Source organism: Furipterus horrens, unplaced genomic scaffold (assembly GCF_987537825.1).
Source record: "Furipterus horrens unplaced genomic scaffold, mFurHor1.1.pri manual_scaffold_1, whole genome shotgun sequence".
NCBI lineage: Eukaryota > Metazoa > Chordata > Mammalia > Chiroptera > Furipteridae > Furipterus > Furipterus horrens.
In genome coordinates, this window is record NW_028327171.1 from 129,334,302 (window position 1) to 129,357,703 (window position 23,402).

General features: G+C 37.6%; 1 protein-coding gene across 2 annotated transcripts in view; it reads right to left on the bottom strand.

Annotated features, from left to right (window-relative positions):
• Positions 1 to 23,402, bottom strand: part of NCKAP5 (NCK associated protein 5) — a 1,035,979-nt gene that overhangs the window by 94,872 nt on the left and 917,705 nt on the right. For both annotated transcript variants that reach the window (XM_090279418.1, XM_090279420.1), the window contains 2 exons: positions 22,689 to 22,866; positions 15,881 to 15,959 (listed from right to left, as the gene is read on the bottom strand). In XM_090279418.1, coding sequence (XP_090135544.1) covers positions 15,881 to 15,959; positions 22,689 to 22,866 — 257 coding nt within the window. The remainder of the gene's footprint in view (positions 1 to 15,880; positions 15,960 to 22,688; positions 22,867 to 23,402) is intronic.

Genomic DNA, 23,402 nt, shown 5'->3' on the forward strand with positions numbered 1-23,402 from the left:
GCAGTGGCCAGCCAGTGGAATGAGTGGTCACACATTATAAAAGCTGAGAGAGACACCTGAGGAGTGATCCCAGTCCCAGGCCAGACTGCACAGCTAATGGTTTTAGCACCAGGAAAATAGAGGCTCATTGCTTCTGGCTGTGAAAACAAGTGAGGTTTGGGGCAGCAGAATAAACTGCAAGTCTCTCAGAAGAGTCCATTTAGAGGGCCCCTGTGGTCCTAGAATGCACACCAACCAACTCACTCTGGGAACCATCATCAGGGCAACCAGCTAGAGGGCCACCAGTTGCATATAGGAAGTGGGTGAAGTGACTGGAAAAGGGGTGAGTGCTGAGCAAGTGGAATTGTTCTCTCTCTGACCTGTCCCCCACTTAAAAGCCCCACAAAGTGGTGAACCAGATGGCTCAGCACTGATGAATACCTAAGGCACCACCACTTATAATGTAACAGGTGAGGAAGCTCTACCTAATACACAGAGGCAAATACAGGAGGCTGTCAAGTTAAGGAGACAGAGAAGTATGTTCCTAAAAAGAGAGCAGATTAAGGTTCCAGAGGGAGAACTAAGTGAGGAGGAGATAGCCAACCTAATAGAAGCAGAGTTCAAAACACTGCTGATAATGATGCTCACAGAAATAATTGCATATGGCATACACATAAGGGAAGAAGTGAAGGCAACAGTAAGTGAAATGAAGAAACCAAGAGTAAAGCGAAGGCAGCTGGGGTTCAAATCAATTATTTGGAAAATAAGGAGGAAATAAACAGTCAACCAGTACAGGATGAAGAAACAAAAATTGAAAACAAATGAACAAGCAAACAAACAAGGAGAGGCTAAGGAACTTCTGGGACAACTTTAAACATACCAACATCTGAATTATAGGGGTGCCAAAAGAAGAAGAGGAAGAGCAAGAAATTGAAAACTTATTTGAAAAAATAACAAAAGAAAAATTCCCTAATTTGGTGAAGAAAATAGACACAAGTCCAAGAAGCACAGAGAGTCCCAAACAAGCTAGACCCAAAGGGGACCACACCAAGACACATCATAATTGAAATGCCAAAGGTTCAGGATCAAGAGAGAATCTTAAAAGCAGCAAGAGAAAAGCAGATATCTATCTGCAAAGGAGTTACCATAAGACTGTCAGCTGATTTCTCAAAAGAAACTTTGCAGGCAAGAAGGGACTGGCAAGAAGTATTCAAAGTGACGACAAGGAAGGACCTACAACCAATATTACTCTATCCAACAAAGCTATAATTTAGAATAAAAGGGCAGATAAAGTGCTTCCCAGATAAGGTGAAGCTAAAGGAGTTCATCATCACCAAGCCCTTATATATGAAATATTAAGGGGACATATTTAAGAAAAAGACGATCAGGTAATATCCAAGAAGGCTGTGGTATAAGGGGAAGCTATACTAGCCTCCTCCCAGGACAAATCTGGAATTACAACTTAATTGTAGAGAAATCATCTGGAATAACCAACTGAACACTAGCTGGAGAGAAGCCTTATAACCACAGATAGACAGAAGAGGCTCCTTCATCACAATGTGACTGGTAGGAAGTGCAGAGACGTGAGAGGGCTGGCTGGGGTCCCACGAGTGGCAGCTGAAGGGATGGAGAAACATCTCAGCAGACGGGGGGTTCTCCCTGATAAGGGTGGGGTCTAAACCCCAGGCCCAGCTTCTCAGCCCATAGCAAGAGAACCTAGAGAAAAACAGCATCCAGCTGTGAAAAGTGAAAAGCCGTGGGGTTTTTGCCAGCCTGAAATGGCTGGAGACACAGAGAGATTCTTAAAGGGACCAGAGGGAAAACTAAGCCAGGAAGAAATAGCCAACCTATCAGAGGTAAAGGTCAAAACACTGCTGATAATGATGCTCACAGAAATGATTGCATAACACACAAAGAAAGTAGTGAAGGCTACACTAAATGCATGAAAATACACTGGCACACACTTAACCTGGGCTCCACCATATATAGGGCAGAGTGGACTAGAGATGCTTGAGGAGCGTTTGGGGCAGTGGCTTTGAGGAGAGAACTGAGGGAGCGACTGATGGGGTCCCAGAGCTGACTAACCCCCTATACTGCAGCAGATCATTCCCCTCCAAGTGTATGAGCCTGAGGGGAAGCAATAGCCCTGCCCACAGGAATTAATCTGCCCAGCCCAGCAGTGCTTAAGCCTGATGGCTGATCACCGATTGAACAGATTAACAACTGAAGGAGACAGACAAAGACAGTACATCTCTGGTAGTCTTAAACAGGATGCCTAGGCCCAGCCTGGGACACAATTAGATGTGACCAGATGCAGATCTAGGAAGTAAAGAAAGTGCACCTCTACGATAGTATACTAGACATGGTGTGAAGACTCTCAGTTGGCTAACTGGAAGGAAACACCCATCAAAGAGCAACACAACAACAACCAAAACTCAAGTACAACCAACAGCCCCCCCCCCGCCCCCCAAAATGGCACAAAGGGCATCCAAAGAGAATCAAGTTCAGGAGATCAAGGAGACTACCACTGAATCCCACAGGTCTACCACAGAAGGTCACAATACAAAGACAGGAAGTCAAAGCCAATCAATCTAAGAAGTAGAAACAAACAAGAAGAGTTACTGAAATGGGGAGACAAAGAAACAACCACCCATCAAAAGGAAAGGAGGAGTTCCCAGAAAGAGTGCTAAATCAAAAACAGGCAAGCGAACTATCAGAATGGAATTCAAAATAATGATTATAAGCAAGCTCACTGAGCTCAGCAAGCTCAAACAAGACTACAAAGAACTCCAGGGGAACTATGAAGAACTCCAGGGAAGCTACAAGGAGCCTACTGAGAACTACACCAGCATTAAAAAGGACACAGACACTATCAGTAAGAGCCAGGAGGAAATGAAGAATACAATTTATGAATTGAAGAACACAGAAGAAGGAATCAAAAGCAGGCTAGATGAAGCAGAGGACAACATTAAAAAAAAAAAAAAAAAAATCCCAGTCAGTGAAACAAAACAAAAAAAGACTGAAAGAGAATGAAGAGGTTTTAAAAGAGCTGCAGGACAATATGAAACATGATAATATTCATATCACAGGGATACCAGAAGGAGAAGAAGAGGAGCAAGGGATAGAAAACTTGCTTGAAAAAGTAATGACAGAAAACTTCCTGAACATGATGAGAGAAAAAGTCTTGCAAGTACAGAAAGCACAGGGGATCCCAATCAAGATGAACCCAAAGAGGCCCACTTCAAGACACATCATAATTAAAATGGAGAAATTCAAAGACAAAGAGAGGATCCTAAAAGCAGTAAGAGAGAAACAGCTAATAACATACAAGGGAGTTCCAGGAAGGCTATCACAGCTGATTTCTCAACAGAAACACTACACAGGAATGGCAAAAAATATTCCAAGCAATGAAAAATGAAGGCCTACAACCAAGACTACTCTTCCCAGCAAGGATCTCATTCAATATAGAAAGTTAAATTAGGAGTTTCCCAGACAAAAGAAGGCTAAAAGAATACGTATCCACCAAACCAGCATTGCAAGAGATGCTAAAGGGTCTGCTTTAAGAAAATGAAGAAACAGAGAGTCAGAGAGGAACACAGGTATAAAGGGAGAAATGACAATGAATAAGTACCTATCAATAATAACCTTAAATGTAAATGAATTAAATGCACCAATCAAAAGATATAGAGTAGCTATATGGATAAGAAAACATGATCCACATATATGCTGTTTACAAGAGATCCACATTAGGAAAAAAGATCTACAGACTGAAAGTGAAGGGAGGGAAAATATTTCAAGCAAATGGACATGAAAAAAAAAGCTAGGGTAGCAATACTTATATCAGAAAAAATTAATTTCACAACTAAGTGCATAAAAAGAGACAAAGAAGGATATTTCATAATACTTAAGGGAATAATCTATTAAAAAGATATAACCCTTGTAAACATATATGCACCCAGTAAAGGAGCACCCATATATATAAAGAAAATATTGGAGGAATTTAAGAAGGATATAAACAACAACACACTCATAGTAGGGAACTTTAAGACCCAACTGTCAACAATGGACAGATCTTCCAAGCAAAGAAACACTAAGGATATTGAGGCATTGAACAACACTCTAGATCAAATGGACTTAATTGATATATGCAGAACCTTTCATCCCAAAGAAGCAACATATACATTCTTTTCAAATGCACATGGAACGTTTTCAAAGATAATCCACATGATAGGACGCAAAACAATTCTCAACAAATTCAAGAAGACTGAAATTATTTCAAGCATCTTCTCAGATCATAATGACTTGAAACTAGAAACCAATCTCAAGGAAAAAACCCAAAATCATTCAGATTCATGGAGACTGAATAACATGCTATTAAATAATGAATGGGTGAAAAATAAGATCAATGAAAAAATCAAAAAGTTTCTGGAAACAAATGAAAATGAACACATGACAGCACAAAATCTATGGGACACAGCAAAAGCAGTCTTGAGAGGGAAACATCATAGCATTACAGGCTTACCTAAAGATGATAGGAAAATCTCAAATAAACAACCTAAACCTACATCTACAAAAACTAGAGAAACAACAACAAACAAAGCCCAGAGCAAGTAGAAGGAAGGAAATAATCAAAATCAGAGCAGAATTAAATGACATAGAAACTAAAAGAATAATTCAAAGGATCAATAAATCAGGAGTGGTTCTTTGAAAAGATAAAAAAAATCGACAAGCCTTTAACTAGACTCATCAAGATAAAAAGAGAGAGGATCCAAATAAATAAAATTAGAAACAAAAGAAAAGAAATCACAACCGATACCACAGAAATACAAAGGATTATAAGAAATTACTATGAACAACTATATGATAAGAAATATCACAAAAGGGACAAATTTCTGAAAACATATAATCTTCTAAAACTGAATCAAGAAGCAGCAGAAAACCTGAATAAAATGATAACAACTACTGAAATGGAAGCAGTCAAACACTTCCCATCACACAAAAGCTCCAGACAAGATGGCTTCACAGTCGAATTTTACCAAACATTTAGAGAATAACTAACTCCTATCTTTCTCAAACTATTCCAAAAAATCCAAGAAGAGGAAAGACTCCCAAATTCTTTCAATGAGGCTAGTAATTCCAAAACCAGGTCAAGACACACGAAGAAAGAAAACTGCATGCCAATATCACTGATGAACATAAATGTTAAAATCCTCAACAAAATATTGGGAAACCAGATCCAACAATACATTTAAAAGATCATATACCACAATCAAGTGGGATTCATTTCAGGAATGCAAGGATGGTATAATATTTGCAAATCAATAAATGTAATACATCACATAAAGAAAATGAAAGGAAAGCACACATGATCATAACAATAGATATTTAAAAATCAGTTGATAAAGTACAGCACATATTTATGATAAAAACTCTCAGCAAAGTGGGAATAGAGGGAGCATCCCTCAATATAATAAAGGCCATATATGAGAAACCTGAAGCCAACATCATACTCAATGGGCAAAAACTGAAAGCTTTCCTTCTTAAATCAGGAACAAGGCAAGGATGTCCACTCTCTCCACTTCTATTCAACGTAGTTTGGAAGTTCTAGACACAGCAATCAGACAAGAAAAAGAAATAAAAGGCATCATAATTGAAAAGAAGGAAGTAAAACTGTTAATATTTGCAGATGACATGAGAGTGTATATAGAAAATGCTATAGGCTCCACCAAAAAAACTACTTAACCTAATAAGTGAATTTGGCAAAATAGCAGGGTACAAAGTCAATATTCAGAAATTGAAGGCAGTTTTGTACATCAAAATCAAATATGAAAGACAGAAACTAGAAAAAAATCCCATTTACTATAGCAACAAGAAAACTAAAGTACTTACGAATAAACTCAACCAAGGAGGTAAAAGATCTATACTTGGAAAACTACAGAACACTGAAGAAATAAATTAAGGAAGATACAAATAAATGGAAGCATAAACCATGTTCATGGATTAGAAGAACTAACATCATTAAAATGACCATACTACACAAAGCAATTTTAAAATTCAATGAAATCCCTATTAAAATATCTATGAATATTACACAGAGCTCAAACAAATATTTCAAAAATTTATATGGAACCAAACCAAACAAAACAAAACCCTGAAAAGCCTCAGAAACCTTAAGAAAGAAGAACAAAGTAGGAGGAATCAAAATATCTGATGTCAAACTATATTACAAAGCCCCTGTAATCAAGACAGTCTGGTACTGGCATAAGAACAAACAAACAGATCTATGGTACAGAATAGAGAGCCCAGAGATAAACCCAGGTCTATATGGTCAATTAATATTTGACAAAGAGGGAACGAGTATAAAATGGAGTAGAAATAGCCTCTTCAATAAATGGTGCTGGGGAGAACTGGACAGGGACATGCAAAAAAATGAAACTAGACCACCAACTTACACCATACACAAGAATAAACTCAAGATGGATCAAAGACTTAAATGTAAGTCGTGGCACCATAAAAGTCCTAGAGAAAAACATAGGCAGGAAATTTTCAGATATCCCACGTAGCAATGTTTTCACTGATATATCTCCCTGGGCAAGGGAAATAAAGGAAAGAATAAACAAATGGGGCTACATCAAACTAAAAAGTTTCTGCTCAGCTAAAGCAAACATCAGCAAGATGAAAAGGGAACCAACCATATGGGAAAATTTATTTGCTAATGATACCTCAGACAAGGGTTTGATCTCCAAAATATATAAAGAACTTATGTGACTCAACACCAGGAAGACAAACAATCCAATTTAAAAATGGGCAAAGGACCTGAACAGACACTTCTCCAAGGAGGACATACAGAGGGCCCATAGGCATATTAAAGGATGATGCACATCACTAGAAATCTGAGAGATGTAAATTAAAACCACAATGAGATACCACCCTGCACCAGTCAGAATGGCCTTCATTAACAAATCAACAAACAACAAATGCTGGTGAGGATGTGAAGACAATGGAATCCTAGTGCACTGTTGGTGGGAATGCAGACTGGTGCAGCCACTGTGGAAAACATTATGAAATTTTCCCAAAAAACTAAAAATGGAACTACTTTTTGATCCAGTGATCGCACTGCTGGGATTATACCCGAAACACTAATTCAAAAGAACCTATGTACCTCTATGTTTATAATAGTGCTATTTACAATAGCCAAGTGCTGGGAACAGCCTAAATGCCCATCAGTGTATAAGTGGATCAAAAAATGTGGTACATTTACACAATGGAATACTGTGCAGCACAAAGAAGGAACTCCTACTTTTCACTACAGTATGGGTAGAAGTGGAAAGTATTATGCTGTGAAGTAGGCCAGTCAGTGAAAGACAAATACCATATGATCTCACCTAATTCAGGAACCTAATGAACAACACAAATAAATGAGCAAAATAGAACCAGAGGCATGGAAACAACGAGCAGACTGACAATGACCAGATGAGAGGGGGGAGGGGGTGAAGGCATGAAAGAAGGGAAAGGGGCTAGTCAATGAACTAGTATAAATGACCCATAGACATGAACAACAGGGCAGGGATTGGCTGTGGGAGAAGGGATGGGCGGGACAGGGGAGAGCAACAGGGGAAAAATAGGACAACTGTAATAGAGCAACAAATTAAAATAATTTATTAATTAATTAAAAAAGAAAAAGAAGACCAACACTATAAACAGTAGAATAATAAACTTACAACTATCAACAAATGAATCTAAAAAAAACAATCTAAGCAAACTACTAGAACAGGAACAGAACCATAGATACAGAGATTATATGGAGGGTTAGCAGAGGGGTGGGGAAAGAGAGAGAATGGGAAAAAGCGCAGGGATTAAGAAGCACAACTGCTAGGTACAAGGTAGACATGGAGACATTAAGAACAGTAAGGGAAATGGAGAAGCCAAAGAACTTAAATGCATGACCCATGGACATGAACTAAGGGGGCAGGGATTGCTGGAGGGAAGGGAGGTACCAGGCAGAGCAGGGCAAAGGGGAAGAAATTGGGACAACTGTAACAGCATAATCAATAGAATGTACTTAAAAAAAGATTAGATATTGGTATAACATTTATCACTGTCTTACTTCCTTTGAAGTTTTCTGTCATACTGGGTAGCTTTCTGTTTTAGCAGCTGAGGCACTCTCCTGCTCAACTTTGTTTTGATACCCCACCTATTCCTCACTATGCCATAAATCACACATACATTCTTATACTTAAAGTGAATTATTTGCTTTTTGCAAAATTGAGGGTTAGTACAAAAAGAGGTCACTGTACAGTTATTTCAGACTCCCCAACCTTGTATTTTGAGCAATAGGCCTTGGGGAAGAACAAGCAAAACTTTTGTGTCTAATGAGTACCCCTATTACCTGCTCAGCGGGCCCTTTCCCCTCCCGCACCCGTAATTCACACCATCCCTAGGGCTCATGTTAGCCTCTGCTCCTGGCAGCAGAGCTCCTTTCTGCAGGATGCCGTGCTCACCTTTTCTAAACACCAAAATACTCCTTTTTGGACTTCTCAGTTCCCTGGCAGGAGAATATATCCAGCTCAAGGCTCCTTCCGTGGAGGCCTTGCTAGTACTAACCTGAGAAATGCTCTAACGTTATTAGTCAGTGACACAGAATCTGTGTTCTTTCCAGAGGTCATCTGAATAATAATAAGCAACTTGAGGACCTTCATCCACAGGAGTTGTAGAATGTCAGACACCTCCTTGTAGTTGCCAGAAGGGATCTTTGAAGCAAGGAGCCCTTTGGGACCCTTACATAACCTGGCTGTCCCTCCTTTTACATACACACATGACTAACACAGCACACCACTGATGAGAAAACATGGTGCCTAGCATATTCATTTGCTCCAAGGCTGAGAAAGAAAAAATGAAAGTGTGTTTTTATTTTAAAAGTTTAGACATGGTCAACATACTGATTGGATGGCTGCTTCTTATCATATTGGTCTCCTTTTAAAAATCTCCACAGTGTATTTATTCTCTGTAGAAAAAAGTTCAAACATCCAAGCTTGGCTTTCAAGGTTTCCATGATCCAGTTCCATTCTCCAAAACCAGCTCCATCTGTTCCTCATCCTCAAAACCTACCCTCTGCTCTCGCTGTGCTCATCTCTCAATGTCTCCCCTCCACTACAGCATGCCATGTTCTTATCTCTAGGCCTCTGCTCATGCTCCTCCCCTTCAGTTTAGACATCCATTTCCCACTTGGTGGTGAATCCTATCCCTTAGGACAGTGGTTCCCAAACTTTGCCCAACACTGGAATCACCTGGGGATTTTTAGAAAAATGCGAATTCCTGGCTCCCATCCCTAGACCTTGTGACGTAATTGTTATGGGGAGTGAGCTGGGCATCAGCATTTTTAGAGGATTCCCCGGTGATTCTGATACGTAGCGCAGTTTAGGAACCATTGGCATAAATGGTAAATGCTCTTAAATTTTAATATCTTACTCTGTCACTCTTGTCTTTTCCTTACAGATGAAAAGCAACATTTCCAGCTTCACGAAAGCTGGGCTCCACACCCTGCTCTGTGCACTCATACTTATGCCAGAGCACAACCTCTTTCTTATCTGTGAACATATTGTATAATAATTATTGGTTCACTTCTGTCTCCCTACTAGCTATTCACAGAGTGTGTCTTACGCATCTGTGTCCCTAGCATTAACACAGGGCATAGCTTGTAGAAGATGTGCAATATATTCTTGTTGAACTAAATAGAACTCAGTTCCCTGGTGCAATCTATAAAAGTAAATATTTCATAGGAGTAAAAGTCATGCTTTTAACTCTGTAAGTGTACAATTTTCTATCCCCTGTGAAAAATTAGAGGAAGAAAGTCATAGACTAGAATTCAATATGCTCACAAAATACAGAAACTGCATTAAAGCCTGATCTCATGACTATGTCTGTGGTTGTTAGCGAAAAGCCCACATAAGGAGCATGATGAGGGCAAAAACAGAGAATCAGCTACAAACAAATGAGAAACAAGGAGAAAGGCATGTAACATTCCAAGCACAGTGTTTGTTACAAAGTAGATACTCAGTGTATATGTATCAAGTAGATACATAACAATTTCCTGTCCTTGGTGAGAAGGAACCACATGATCCTGTTTGCATGGGTCTATCTTCCTGACAGGCAGAGTTTATATTTCAGGCTGCCAAGATGCAAAGCTCCCCTTTTGGAGTCTGTCGCTTACAATTTTTAATGGGTGAACTCAGTGCAGCTGTGGGGGAAATTTCCTTGCCCATTCTATTACTCTATTGTACCTCTTAGACATCACTTTGTGTGTTGGGAAATGCAGAAATCATAGTCTTGGGAAGTATTAATATGAGATCCAAATTATGTAGCCATTATTACTCATTCATAGCCATTACTATCCAAGTAGTTTTGAGTTTGGTGCCAGTCTGTCAGTAGTCAACAGAACATTATCTATCCAAGTTGTTTTTGAGAGCATTTGTACTTCCCACTCACATTGTGTTTTAATTATTAATAGCTCATATTTTCTACAATTAAGCCAAAATATGTCAGCACACCATTCAAAATGTGACATTTGACTCCAATAGCCTTCCACTCAAAAAGCTGTGAAATTCTGATCAACTTCCTGAGATATGCTTTAATTTCATTTTTAAGATGAATGCCACTTCTGGTATATTGAATTTCTAAACTTCTTTTTACATTTTCACAGTAGAGAAAATTATAGTAATGTTTTTGAAATAAGACAGCTAATTATCAAGGACTTTAACTGTCTGGCAGCTACAGTACTAAAAGTCCTGCTGTCCTATTTGTTTTAATTTTCAAGAAATAAAAATTCTAGATGCATTGTATTCCACAGATTTATTTGAACCTCTGAACTTGGTGGGTGATCGATTACATATTTATTCATAAATATGGTGGTGGCAAATTAATCCAAGTTCAATACATTTTCTCAAACAGTTACTCAAGGTTAACTATGAATAGAGAGCAGTGAGTGGGTAGCTCAGATTATGCAAAAGAGAAACTAAGCATACGTCATTGAAATTAATTATATCTTCCCCAACAGCTCTCCAAGTTTATTTTCCTATGGCTTTCTTAAATGACAGTAAGAATTTGTTTGTGTTCCTACCAAGGAGATCATTTTGGATGGTGGGCAGTAGGCTGAGATTGCTACATGTCTGCTAACATCCACTCTTCCTTTCTTCCAGGGTTAAGATGACTTCCAATTTATTTCACTGGACATGTGGCCTCCTGCCTGGAACAATGTTTCCCATCCTATGTGACTAAGTACTGGCTAATGATCTGTTAGCAGAAGGGATGGGGCAATTGCTGGGAAGTGCTCTTAAAGGGATAAAACATATCCTTCCTCATCCCTTCTTCTTTCCTCTGGTTGGAAAGTGAACATCAGGGAAGATTTCTCAACAAACATCTTGAACCATGAAGTGATCTTGGGACAAAAGATGAAAAGTGTGGCACTGTCCTATCAGCTCTCTGGACTGTCATGTGTGACATCACATGAATTCCTGTTCTTATTTAAACCACTGTAGTTAGGGTTTTTTTTCACTCCCATTGAACCTAATACTACTGATATGAACAGTTAGGGAAATCCAGTCTTGAGTTTAAAAACAACTTTGGCCTGGATAATTCAAACTGTATGATCCATATATGGATATCTTCTGTTGGCCATATTGTGTTAGGGCCTTAATGTAATAAAGTAGTTCTGGAGTTTCTTCTGTTCAGATGAAATAAGCACCTAGGTCCTGCTTCTTGTTTTCCATATAACGGAGGCATATGATTCAAGAATCTGTGAGACCGTCCTTTCTCCCCTGAAGTGCCACAGCCACAGACATTTGATATCAGTGCAGAACTTCCTTTTGCTGGGTGAGGAAGCTGCTCCATTTGTTGATCTTCACTGGAATCCAGTGTATAGATTCCTTGACAATAACAGCTTATGTATCATATGACTCTTCTATCCCTTCTGTCTCTACCAAACTCCAGGCTGGGCACATTATTACCATGGATTAGATGCTTTATGGTTGGATGATAAAAGGTTACAAGAACAAGGTCTGTGTGTTACAGAGACAAAATGGCCATCATACCTGGTGATCCAACTCTCCTCTATGTGGCTCAGTTTATCTTCATCTCACTTCTTAGTCTTCGGGCAGGCCATTTCTCAAAAGCAGGGCTATATGACAAATACCTTTTCCTCCTAACACTGTTTCTTGTGCTGTTCATTGTTTTTCTTCATCACACTGTAACTTGCTCATGCCAGAGATCTGAATGCTGAAACTTTAACTCCTGAGAGTTCCTCTTAACTAGAGGAAAAACTTTTCTGGAGTCCTTGTTACAATGCAAACATGTGACATGAAAAGGTACCTGTTTAATCTATTACTCCACTGGAATGAGTTAGTTAAGGATATTAGCTAGCTAAAGTCTAGGAAAAGATAGAATAAGAAAATAAAACATCCTAGGAAAATACCAATAAATTGGTATGTGGTCTGTTATGAAAGTCAAAGAGGGTTACTTATTGAGCACCCATTACCATCCTGCATAATACATTAGCCCCTGGCAAGACCACCTGGGGAGGAAAGGAGAACACCAGAAAGATTCCTTGGAGGCCATTCTTGGGTTTAGAGAGAGCACCAAGACAACTTTACACCAAAGGAAGCTGGAACCTCAGGCCTACACCTAGTTCTTTGTCGTGCTCTCCTCTGGTGATAGAGCCACAGGATTCCATCTGAAGAAAGTAGGAGCACACCTAGCCAATGGGGGAATGTAAACAGGTTCCATTCAGCCATGGGACACTGGAACATTTGCCTACTGGGCTATTGGACAGATTGCTTTTTGTAACTTTTTTTTAGGTTTAGGGAAAATAACATGTATCCTTCACTTGATGAGTCTACCATGCACCCTTGATTTCTTGGATATCCCTCAATTCAACTTGGCTTCTTCCTGAAATTCTTCAAAAGACATTTTCTTTTTTTTTAAAGAAATTTCCAAATACTCTTATTTTTGATGCTATCACTAGCCTATGTTTTTAATATGAGACAATGTTATCTGAATTCCTACTGATTATTTAGTCCTATTTATAATAAGTATAATATATGGGATGAATCTGTTATACTAGTTAACTAATAAGAACAATTAGAAGTATGGTGGGCATGAACATTTGTGCTAATACTTCTATTAGACAAGGCTAGTCATTTGCTTGTTGCTTATTAACATAGAATTCTGAAACTTAATAGGGTAATTTTAAAGAAAAAACTCATTATTTTATTTAATTTATGAATCCTTAATTTAATATAAAGAAAGTTTAATTAACAATATGTTGTATTGTAATCAACTAATAAAATTTTGATTAAACTAACATGATTATTTGTAAATGACAGACATGCAAACATTCAGATTCATAAATTTCTTGATTGTTCTTCTTTGTCAAAGATATTAGCTGATACTTGGTTAGAAGAACATACTGAGATTTGCTTAGCTATGTTTGGAAATATTCTATGGTTATAAAATATTGTGAAGACATGTGGCAATACTTAGTTTAGACAGAATGAAGAACGTTGGGATTATCTGAGTGCTAAAAAGTATATTTTCAGTCCTTCTTATGGAATAAAGATAAATAACTACTTGACATGTTGAGTCTCATTCAGCTTTGGAATAGATAAACTTTTAAAAATGTTTGTGGTGATATTATTGACTGGTTAACCCAGGAAACATTCTCAATACCATTCTTCCTTCTACCTCATGCCACAAGAGGCTAGAAAGCAACATGCCTTCCCACCATCCTTTACAGCTAGGATTGGCCTTATGACCCAGTTCTCACCAGTGACATGTAAGGTGGAGTCTATAGGGGAGGATTCTGGGGAGTTTATACTCTTCCTTATACTTTGTGCTTTGAATGTGGGTGGAATGCCTGGAGTGGCAGAAATCAATTTGCAATCAGAGGCAACAAACATGAGCACAAAAAGCTCAGGGCTTTTAATAACATTGTTAAATGGCTATACCTCTTTTGTTCCCTTCCTCTGAAGACTCTTAATTAAACAAGATGATTAAATGACTTTATTACTTTAATAATGGCTAGTTAGTTTTGTTGTTGTTGTTACTTGCAGCCATTAGTAACTTATTCACATAGTTCTCCACTAGTTTGAGATGAGTCTACACTTATGTGAAGCCCACGAGGGCTCTCTGTCAGAAACATGGTTGAAATATACTTTTATGAGAGTAATCTAAAGCAGCACTTTCCAAAAGAACTTTATCTGATGATGGAAGTGTTCATATAGACAATATAGAATACGTGGCCATTGAACACTTGAAAAGTGGCTAGTACAATTAAAGAAATAATGTTTTAATTTTACATAGTTTAAATTAATTCAACTTGAAACTTAAATAGTTACATGTAGCTACTGGCTATCATGTTGAACAGCACAGATCAAAGGAATTGCTAGTCACTAAAAAAACCTTAGTTCTCTTGAAGAAAATCCAGCCTTTAAGTTTACATAGTAGTCTTACAGGCCCAAGAACACCTTGTTACGAAAAATGATGACTCAGTGGGGGCTTTACACAGTGTCACGTTTGAAGGCTGTTTAACAACATTTAATTTGCTGATTAGTTAACTGTGCAGAACTGATATGAATTTAAGCATTTTACATTGACACCTATAATAAAGGATGTCTTTTTGGAATAATAACCTTATTCAAACTATGCTCATTCAGCTGTTTGTCAAGACTTTGGTATTTGCAATTACAAATGAAAAGAATAATAACTGTGTGCCAATCGCATTAAGCTCTGTGGCATAATAACTCTCTGAGATAAACTGTAAATTATGGTTTGCAGAAGACTGCTGGGCATCCTAGAAAATCAGCCGTAAAGTGTGGCAAAGTGGCACTCGGAGCAGTGAGATGCCGAGGGTTGGCAGCTGATGGTCCTCGTGTGAAAAGGCAAGAGCAGTGGATACTGATTATACCAGAAACCAGAAATCTGCAGGGCTGTCCTGTCCTAGAACATGGGATTCAGGACTGTCTACTACACCCAAATGTGATTTGAAGAAATGACTGCATTGTGCCTTGGTGTGTTACATAAAGCTAAATAATCAGCATGCTTACATTCATAGCCTTTTTTTAGAGCCTGAAGAACAACTAATTCTGCAAGGTGTGCAAGGTGGCCCAGAGCTGTTGAAGTCATCACCTCTTTCATCTCCTGGCAAGGGTCACAGTCACAGACAGCTTACTTCCCGGTTACCAGTTACTTCCCGGCTGCTGAAAACAGGTCAGCAGAGTCCCTTTGGTTGGGCACCTGAGCTCCTTCAAGCTAGGGTTATGCATAATTTTAAGAAATAGCTGACAAATCAAACTTATTTCAGACACAGGACTATTAATAAACAGGGTTATAACAGAAATAATAAAGAAAGTGAGTTGAAGACTCTTGGCAAGCCATATGTACCTAATCCCTTTAGTTTTCTGGTATAAAAATTATTCAATTTAAAATATTCAATTTAAGAAAGCCACCACCCCAATCCACATTTCTAACAGAGTAGTTGCACAAGGTGCTTCTTGAGACAATCACTAGAGAAACTGGATCAATTCAAAGCTGCTTTTCTCATCAGACAACTAATATTTATACTCAATATTATTCTCATGTTATATTGACAAGTACTCACTTCTCATCAGTTTGCTTTGCAATTCTTTTGCAATCACCTATGTTTTCTTCAAAGGTTCTGATTTGACCCACTTATTTTTATACGTGCTTCCAATGTCTAAGAAGATAAAGGTAACCACTTGTGTGAGAAGTTAAGACCCAGTCTTGATAGTGGGAGGCATAAGACATGGTCTGTAGGAACACACTGTGTCTGAAAGAAGGTCTCATACAGAAAATATCTCAGCTAAAGATGTATCAGTATATAAATTCTTACCTATGATGTGGCTCTGAAATGCAGAATCTACGATTGTATCCTCTTCACCCTCTTGCAGGTTTTCATTTGCCTCTTTTATCTGCAGCAACAAAAAATTACTGTAAGTTCTTATTTATTATGTTAAATAGATCTTTTGCCATCCTTAGAATAATAGCTGATTCTATAACATGTATATGTGTGCTTATGTGTATACACACATATATATTTTCTTCATTCCACTTTTTCCTATTCTATCATTTGGATACATTACAAGTTTTAATTATAAGAGCATATTTGCCAAAATGTAACCTCAACTCTAAAAATGAGGACTAATAGGGCACCTAATTCTATATAAGATTTTGGAGATAACAGCTTTGGTTTTTAATATGTAATAAGGTCAGTAGCACAGAACTGTAAGGAAAAAAATTAAAGTCTAAGAATATATAATTCCTCCAGAGTCAGTGACTTCCACTACAAATTTTAATAAGAGTAAAGAAATATACTTAGGTAACCTGACCCTTTCCCACACTATAACAGTCTAAAAAAATGATATGATATTTTTCATTCCTTCTACAATGAAACATGAAGTTACTATGATGTGTGCTTAGTGAACTAGAGCAGCTACACACTTTTATAGAGTTTTCAGGTCAAAAATATTTCCCTTATAGTTCAGCTGGAATCCAGATGCTGAAGGGTGTAGAATCAAATGGAACTCTAGCGAGAATCTAATAACATTACAAATGAAAATTCTAAGATACAATAAGTTTCCTTAAACATATTTTAAGTGGAAACACTGGAACTAAAACCTAGGTCCACCTTCCCAATCTAGTAGCACCAGTAATAATAACAGTATCAATAATATCAACAATGATAAAAACAGCAAACTACTCTATACTATGCGCTAGGTGCGCTAGATTTCACAATCTTCACAACACTAGGGGGTAGGTGCCATTGTTAAATCCATTTTAGAGATAAGGACCCTGGAGAAACAGACATAATGAGTAATTATACAAGTGATGGGACTGAGGTTCAAGCACAGCAAATCTGGCTTGAGATTTGTGTTTATTTGGGTGTGCTTTGTTATTCTCAAATTTCTGTTTGAGTATGACAGTGTAGATGTTGCCTCAATATCAAGCCTGTGGTCCTTGGCAGAATGACCTGAAATAGCTTTTTAAAAATCCATCCCTGCCAGTCAGCTGGGAAGCCAATAATAATAAGGCGAACTGTGCAATGAATGCAATGGTTCTGTTCAGGCACGTACATTAGAGGTTGTGGTTGTTGGTAGATTTGCTCAGGGGCTCAAGTTGAATGCCGAGAAACCCTTATTTTATATTCATGATGTAGAAAGTCATATGGTTGCGTATTGACCTTGAGCTGAATTTAGCTTTTTACTTTTTACCTCCTATTTTCATATTTAATGGAATAAGAACAATTATTTACATTTTATGACTGCAGTTCTAATAGGAGATTGTAATTGGTGCTTAATCTGTACATACTGAGAGCCAGAAGATGGCAAACTTAAGAGAGCATGTGGATGGCTACTTGAACCTCACAAGAAGGGGTTGAATATCCAAAGGCCATGTTCTATCACTTTCCCATCAGCTGTCTGCTCTGCAGGTGCTTCCCTGATTGTTAGCACCTCCAGAGGAAGAAAGTTAGGAAATGGGGGTAAAAGCTTTCTTCAACGAGCTCTGCTTCTAGTAGTGCACATTTTGGGATGGCAGAGAGGAAAAGCACTATGAGCATTAGTGAGGCTAGCAAGTTCCTTATTTGCCTTCCATGGTTCACCAAGCTCAGTGATCTGTTTGTGACAAGGATACCAAAAGACCCACTGAGGAAGACATTCCCCAAACATTTTAATTCCCGTTCACAATCCAACAACAACTTTCTATCTTCATTTATAGAAACATAAGGAAATTTGTTTATATGTTCAGCCCATACCAACTCTTAATGGGAATATGTTCCATATTTTCCTCCACCTGTTATGTAAGATAGCATTTCCTTTAGGTTTTTCTAAATCGACCCATTTTAAACTTATAGGGGTACCCTACCAGCCTACCTGCTGGAATGTGGGTGATTAATCTCCACCAGTTTATGAAATTATAAATTAAAGAATCTAATAATTAGAACAAGATCCTCATTTTACAGATTAAAAAAAAAAAGAGGGAGACTCAGAGAGGATTAGTGATCATTTGAAGGGCACAAAGGATTTCAGTTTTAGAGTGGGCACTCCTTTTCCCTATTTATTGCTGTAATTCAATTTTCAAAGTGTACCATGTTGTTATAATCATCCTTTCCAGACCTTCCCAAGGACTACTATATTTTTCTTAGTGCCCGGCAGTTAGATGTTTAGGCAGTATTCCAAGTATACATAAACCACATTTTTATTTAAGAGTAGCCGTGATTTTCACTATGTGTGTTGTGGTGGTGGTGGTGGGGTGTGTGTGTGTGTGTGTGTGTGTGCGTGTGTGCGTGTAACTGCCCTGCTTCCCTTCCCTACTTTCCTTTCTGTGAAGCTTACCCATCATCTTTCTCCAAGTATATTTAAGAGAGAAAACAAGAACCACCATGCAGTCCTACCTGTCAGTTCCTTGTCAGAACTTTATGTGCTTAACAGCAAATGCTAAATGTAGTCTCAGGATTTGTCAGGAAACTGGGCTTGTAGTCAAGGCTCCTCATTCTTTCAGCTCTCCTGGGCTAACGACCCATGAGGAGCAGATGACCCATGAGAGGGAATTTTCAATTTGAAGGAGACGGTTGAATTAGCAAAGGAATGTGAAATGGGGGAGTGTCTTAGAATGGCCTACCTGTTGAGTCTAACCATACAAATAGATTTCTATGCAAAGTGGTGAGAAATTTAAAAAATCCACTTGCCTATGGAAATAAGGGGTCTAATTTCTGTTGGCAGCAGATTCCCCTTGCTAATCACATTTTTCATAGGCTGAAATTAACATTAATTATCATTCTTGATCACACAGTGCTTGAGTGTTGAGAGACTGTTGAGTGTGGGAAGCTTCCTGGGGTAAGGGGTTGCCTACTCGTGATTTAAAATTTGCCCAAGACAGACACAGTGGAATAATCTTCACATGGCAAGGCATTTCAAAGATGGGAGTGATCACAAAACCAAGATGTTTGGCTCAGAAGAGAATAGTGGTTACAGATTTAGATTTTTTTAGCCACTGCTCTACCAGGAACAGGTATAAATCAGTAATATCCCTTTCGGTAAGAAGTAGCAGGTGATTCACAGGCAATAATTATGGGCTGTTTTTGGTTTAAGTTTGTTTTCAGTACTTTGAGTGGCTTCTAATAGTGCATTTCACTCATGCCCACCTTTTGAGTTAGTTGTAGTTAAGAACTGTACTAAATATAAGTCTATAACAGGTAACTTAAATATCATTTTACCCTTTATATTCTGTTAACCACTATCATTAGAAAAGGCAAGGAGGAGCAAGTTTATGAAGGAAACTGGAGGAAAAAGGGAGAACATAATTCATTACTGACCAATATACATATATACTTTCAGAATTAAACTCAATATTTGAGGGTGTCCTTCTTTTGGAATTCTGAATATATTTCTTCTCAGAATGTTTTTCCAATTGGATGTTAAAGCTCATTGAAAAGAAAAAAAAAAAAAAAAACTACACACACACACACACACACACAATGAACCTAAGTGAGACAGGAAGTGATCTTTGGAGGCAGAACTGCTGGGAGGCAGTACCTTTAGAAAAGTTAGCCATTTAGAAAAACATTTCAGGAGGAGAGCAAAATATACATGCTTCTTATTAGCATCAAAATAGCATTTAGAACAGAATAGTTCAATTAAGAATGTAGAAATTGTAACATTTTGCAGAACTTAATAAGATGATAAATTGTGTAATTATTGTACTATTTGTGCTATTTCATCACCATTGGACCATTTTAATGGGATACTATTTGGTGTTTTATTAGCATATGTGATTTTTTTTCAGACTATGTGACAGTAGGTGAAGAGAATATTCATAATTTAAATTAAAATACGCATATTAAAATTGCCATCTCTCTCCACTGCATGATGAAGTATATGATCTCATTAATTTCATTAATGATTTTTATTTTCTCCAGTGATAGATAGGAGGCTGGGGCTCTCTTTCTTTAAGACTTCTCATTTTAGAAAATTATCTAAATCTACAGGGAGGACAGACTTACAACATGTAGCAAGTGAGTGCATTTCTTTCTGAAATTTCTTCTCTTGGGGATGCCTTTCCCCCTCTTATAATGATTTTATATAATTTAAGTAAAAGTACAAAGTAACATTGCCCCTGTCTAAATTATACAAAAATTAGAGCTAAGTGGCCTATAAATAATGACATAAATGGGGACATAAGCCTTTAATTAAGGTTTTGAAAAGAGAAAAAGATTTAATTTGGAAAAGCATTAATGAGAGTCTTACACATGTTAGATTGTATCTAGCAATGCTGAAAATGGACATTCAGTTACTAGTGAACTAAATGGAGGTCTGCTTCATACATGGATTTGTAATACATATGGAAATAAATCTTCTTTTATCACTGTAGATTAAAATAATTATAATGCTTTAGGACCCTCATAACTACATATAGTCTTAGTCTGTAAAAGTCAAGGGTTAGTGGTATATTGTTACAAGGTTTTAACATTGGTTTTATTCAGGAAATGTGTGATATGTAATGTATTATGTGAAGCTATTGTTTCCATCCAAAATAACTACTATCAAAAGAATTCTCTGCAACAGACTTTAAAATAAGCAGAGAGCAAATTTACCTTGAACCCTAGCGGGGGAAAACTCCCTTAAACTCTGAATTTTAAAAGGTTCATGGGCATCCACATCAATGTGCCATGGTATTAGAATACATCTTATTTTGCAACTAATCTTTTCCCATATGGGCTAGTAACATAATAAACAGGTTTTTCACTGCTATTCTTGTACTGGTCCCAGTGGACACCATGGCAATGTCCTTTCTGCAATTAGTAATTTTAGCCCAAACCACACTTATGATTATGGAGATGAAATGAAAAACATTGCATTTTACATTTAAAAAATGACTAGCTGGTCAGCTATCCAGGTTAATAGCATTCCTCTGTATGGGAAAGCTACCCAGCATGACTAATTTTTGTCTTGCAGCTAACTAGAGAAATTAGCATACCCTTATTGATTATGCACATGAGGGGTGTTCAGGGAATCTCTGTACTTCACAGAAAATAATAAGACTGTTTCCTGCAGCTATTCTGGAAGGACCAAAGGATACTTCTCACCACACTGTGAAAGACTGTGGAGGAAAAAGGACAAGCGTGGCAAATTGCTTTAGCATTAGGAAGGAATGAGAAAGCAAAAATAAAATTTTAAAAGAAAAACAGAGGCTCTTTTGTTCTTTTTTGGGGATTTCTGTACAGTGAAGATGTACCCTCTGCTGTCAGAACCATATGAAATGGGCGTAGTTAAATTGAGTGTGTCTGATAAGGGCTCTGCCAGGCTATCAAAATTTGAGATCAGTAGAATGAATTTCTGGCATATTGCACATTTCCACACATTGTTCATTCTCTGTTTCCTTACGGTGATGCAAGGGCAGCCTCAGATATGCTTATAATTTGTGGTTTTATAATGCAGGGTACGTCTACGTTTTCAAAGATGAGATGATACCAATGGAAGTGAAGATTAAAAATGGGGGGAAACAGAAAAAACACCTTTGCCAAGAACATAGTCTGAACATGATTCCAGAGTTTGTTTTTTTTTAAAGGGCCTTGTATCTCTTCAGACTTGAGCTATTTGAAAAAAAAAAATTAAATATGCATTTGTCTCAGATTACAGTATGTCTGTGAAACTCTAAGGAACCCTAAACATCAATAAGCCATTAAATTAATAATTAGTAACTACTAATACCAATCATGATTACTCGTAAAACCTTGTCTATTTTTGAACTACGCTAGAAAAAATGTGTAATTATTCCATATTTTAAATATTCCTCAAGAAAATGATAGCATGTATTAATTTTATAATCTCTTTTATAAGAGTATAAAAATATATGAATACAGCCAGTAATTCTGTGAAGAGAATTTTTTGTTTGTTTAAGTGCTTTAAAGCTTACAGAAAGAAACACTGAATATCACCAAATCAATTACGCAAGAACAGAAAGAATATAAGGAGAGGAAGTGCAGCTTAAGGTAATTTTAAAACAAAACTATTATTTGAAACTAGTATACCCTTGGAAAATATAAAAATGCCCTTTTATTAAGTTTTAAAAGGAAATTACCCCCTTTGTTCTGGAAATCTCAATTAAAAAACTAAATGCTAGGGAGTCAAGTTCCAGAAAGGATTTCTTAATCTTAATACCTTCCGTTTGGGTAGGGTGAACTGGTACATACAACTTCTAGAGAAACAAAAAAGGCTTAAATCAAATCAGCAAAATAGTCAATATTCTCTTAAATAGTTCAGCACTTTTATTTTTTACAATGATGTTCGCTCATTTCTGTGTTGCTGGAAATGATGGAAATAATCATCCAAACAGAGGGCCGGCACCAGGGTACAATTTTCAGAGGACACCGGCAGCCTCGTTGCCTGCACTCTGATTACACCATCGCTCTGAATGCAGAGCTAAAAGAGCAGCATCACTGGAGGGGCCAGGCCTGTTCACAGGCCAATTGCCATTTCTGTTACAGTTGTCAATGAGCTTTCCCTCTTTTTTTCTCCTGCTTTGACTTTCTCTTTACTCCATAATGTCTTGCCCATATGTTTTCATCAGCAAGGGGGAGAAAGAACCCAAACCAACCTGTCAGAGAACCTAACAGTTGATCACCAGGACGATAGAGCACTTACCAGGGAGCCTTTTGGTATTTCCATATCGGCTTTGGTTCTGAAGTTTTTCTTGTGGTTTCCTTGAGCGCTGATAGGGCTGTCGGTGAAACAGGAGCCCTGGGAGCTGCCTGTTAACACACTCTTGCAGGAGACATTATTTGATCCATTTTCTGTCTGTTGAGCTGCTCTCTTATCAACTCTGCAGGTAGAAAGGGATCCTCTGATAAATCACATTGCTCTTCTCCAATCACTATTCTTCCCAGTTCTTTAAAGTAGCCTCCTTGTACCTCTTTGTTTTTAACCCTTTGAGTGATAGTGTTTCTCAATGGCCTTGATCAAATCTTTATCTGATATTCCAGTAGTGTGTCAATTTAGATTGGATAAAATAATTCTTTATTTTTATCGTATGACTGCTTGTGAGATGAGGCGGGGTGTAGTAAGAACCACTGAAAAGTGATTGCTAACTACATTTCTGGCTTAAGAGCAGTAGGAAACGTAATTTCCTCAAGTTTCTAAGTATACATTTGCTTGGTACATCAATGAGATTGGTAGACGTTAGAACATATGTTTAATTCACTTCCATTTCATGCCAAATGAGTACATTCATGGTTCCTAGTGTAGGCTGAATTTCTTTCAACCTTGATAAAACTTACCATTCTTTAATTTCAAAGACCACTGGTCTGGTTAACCAAGTAACATGGACTAAATTATTATTTTATTGCTAACTTTTATTTC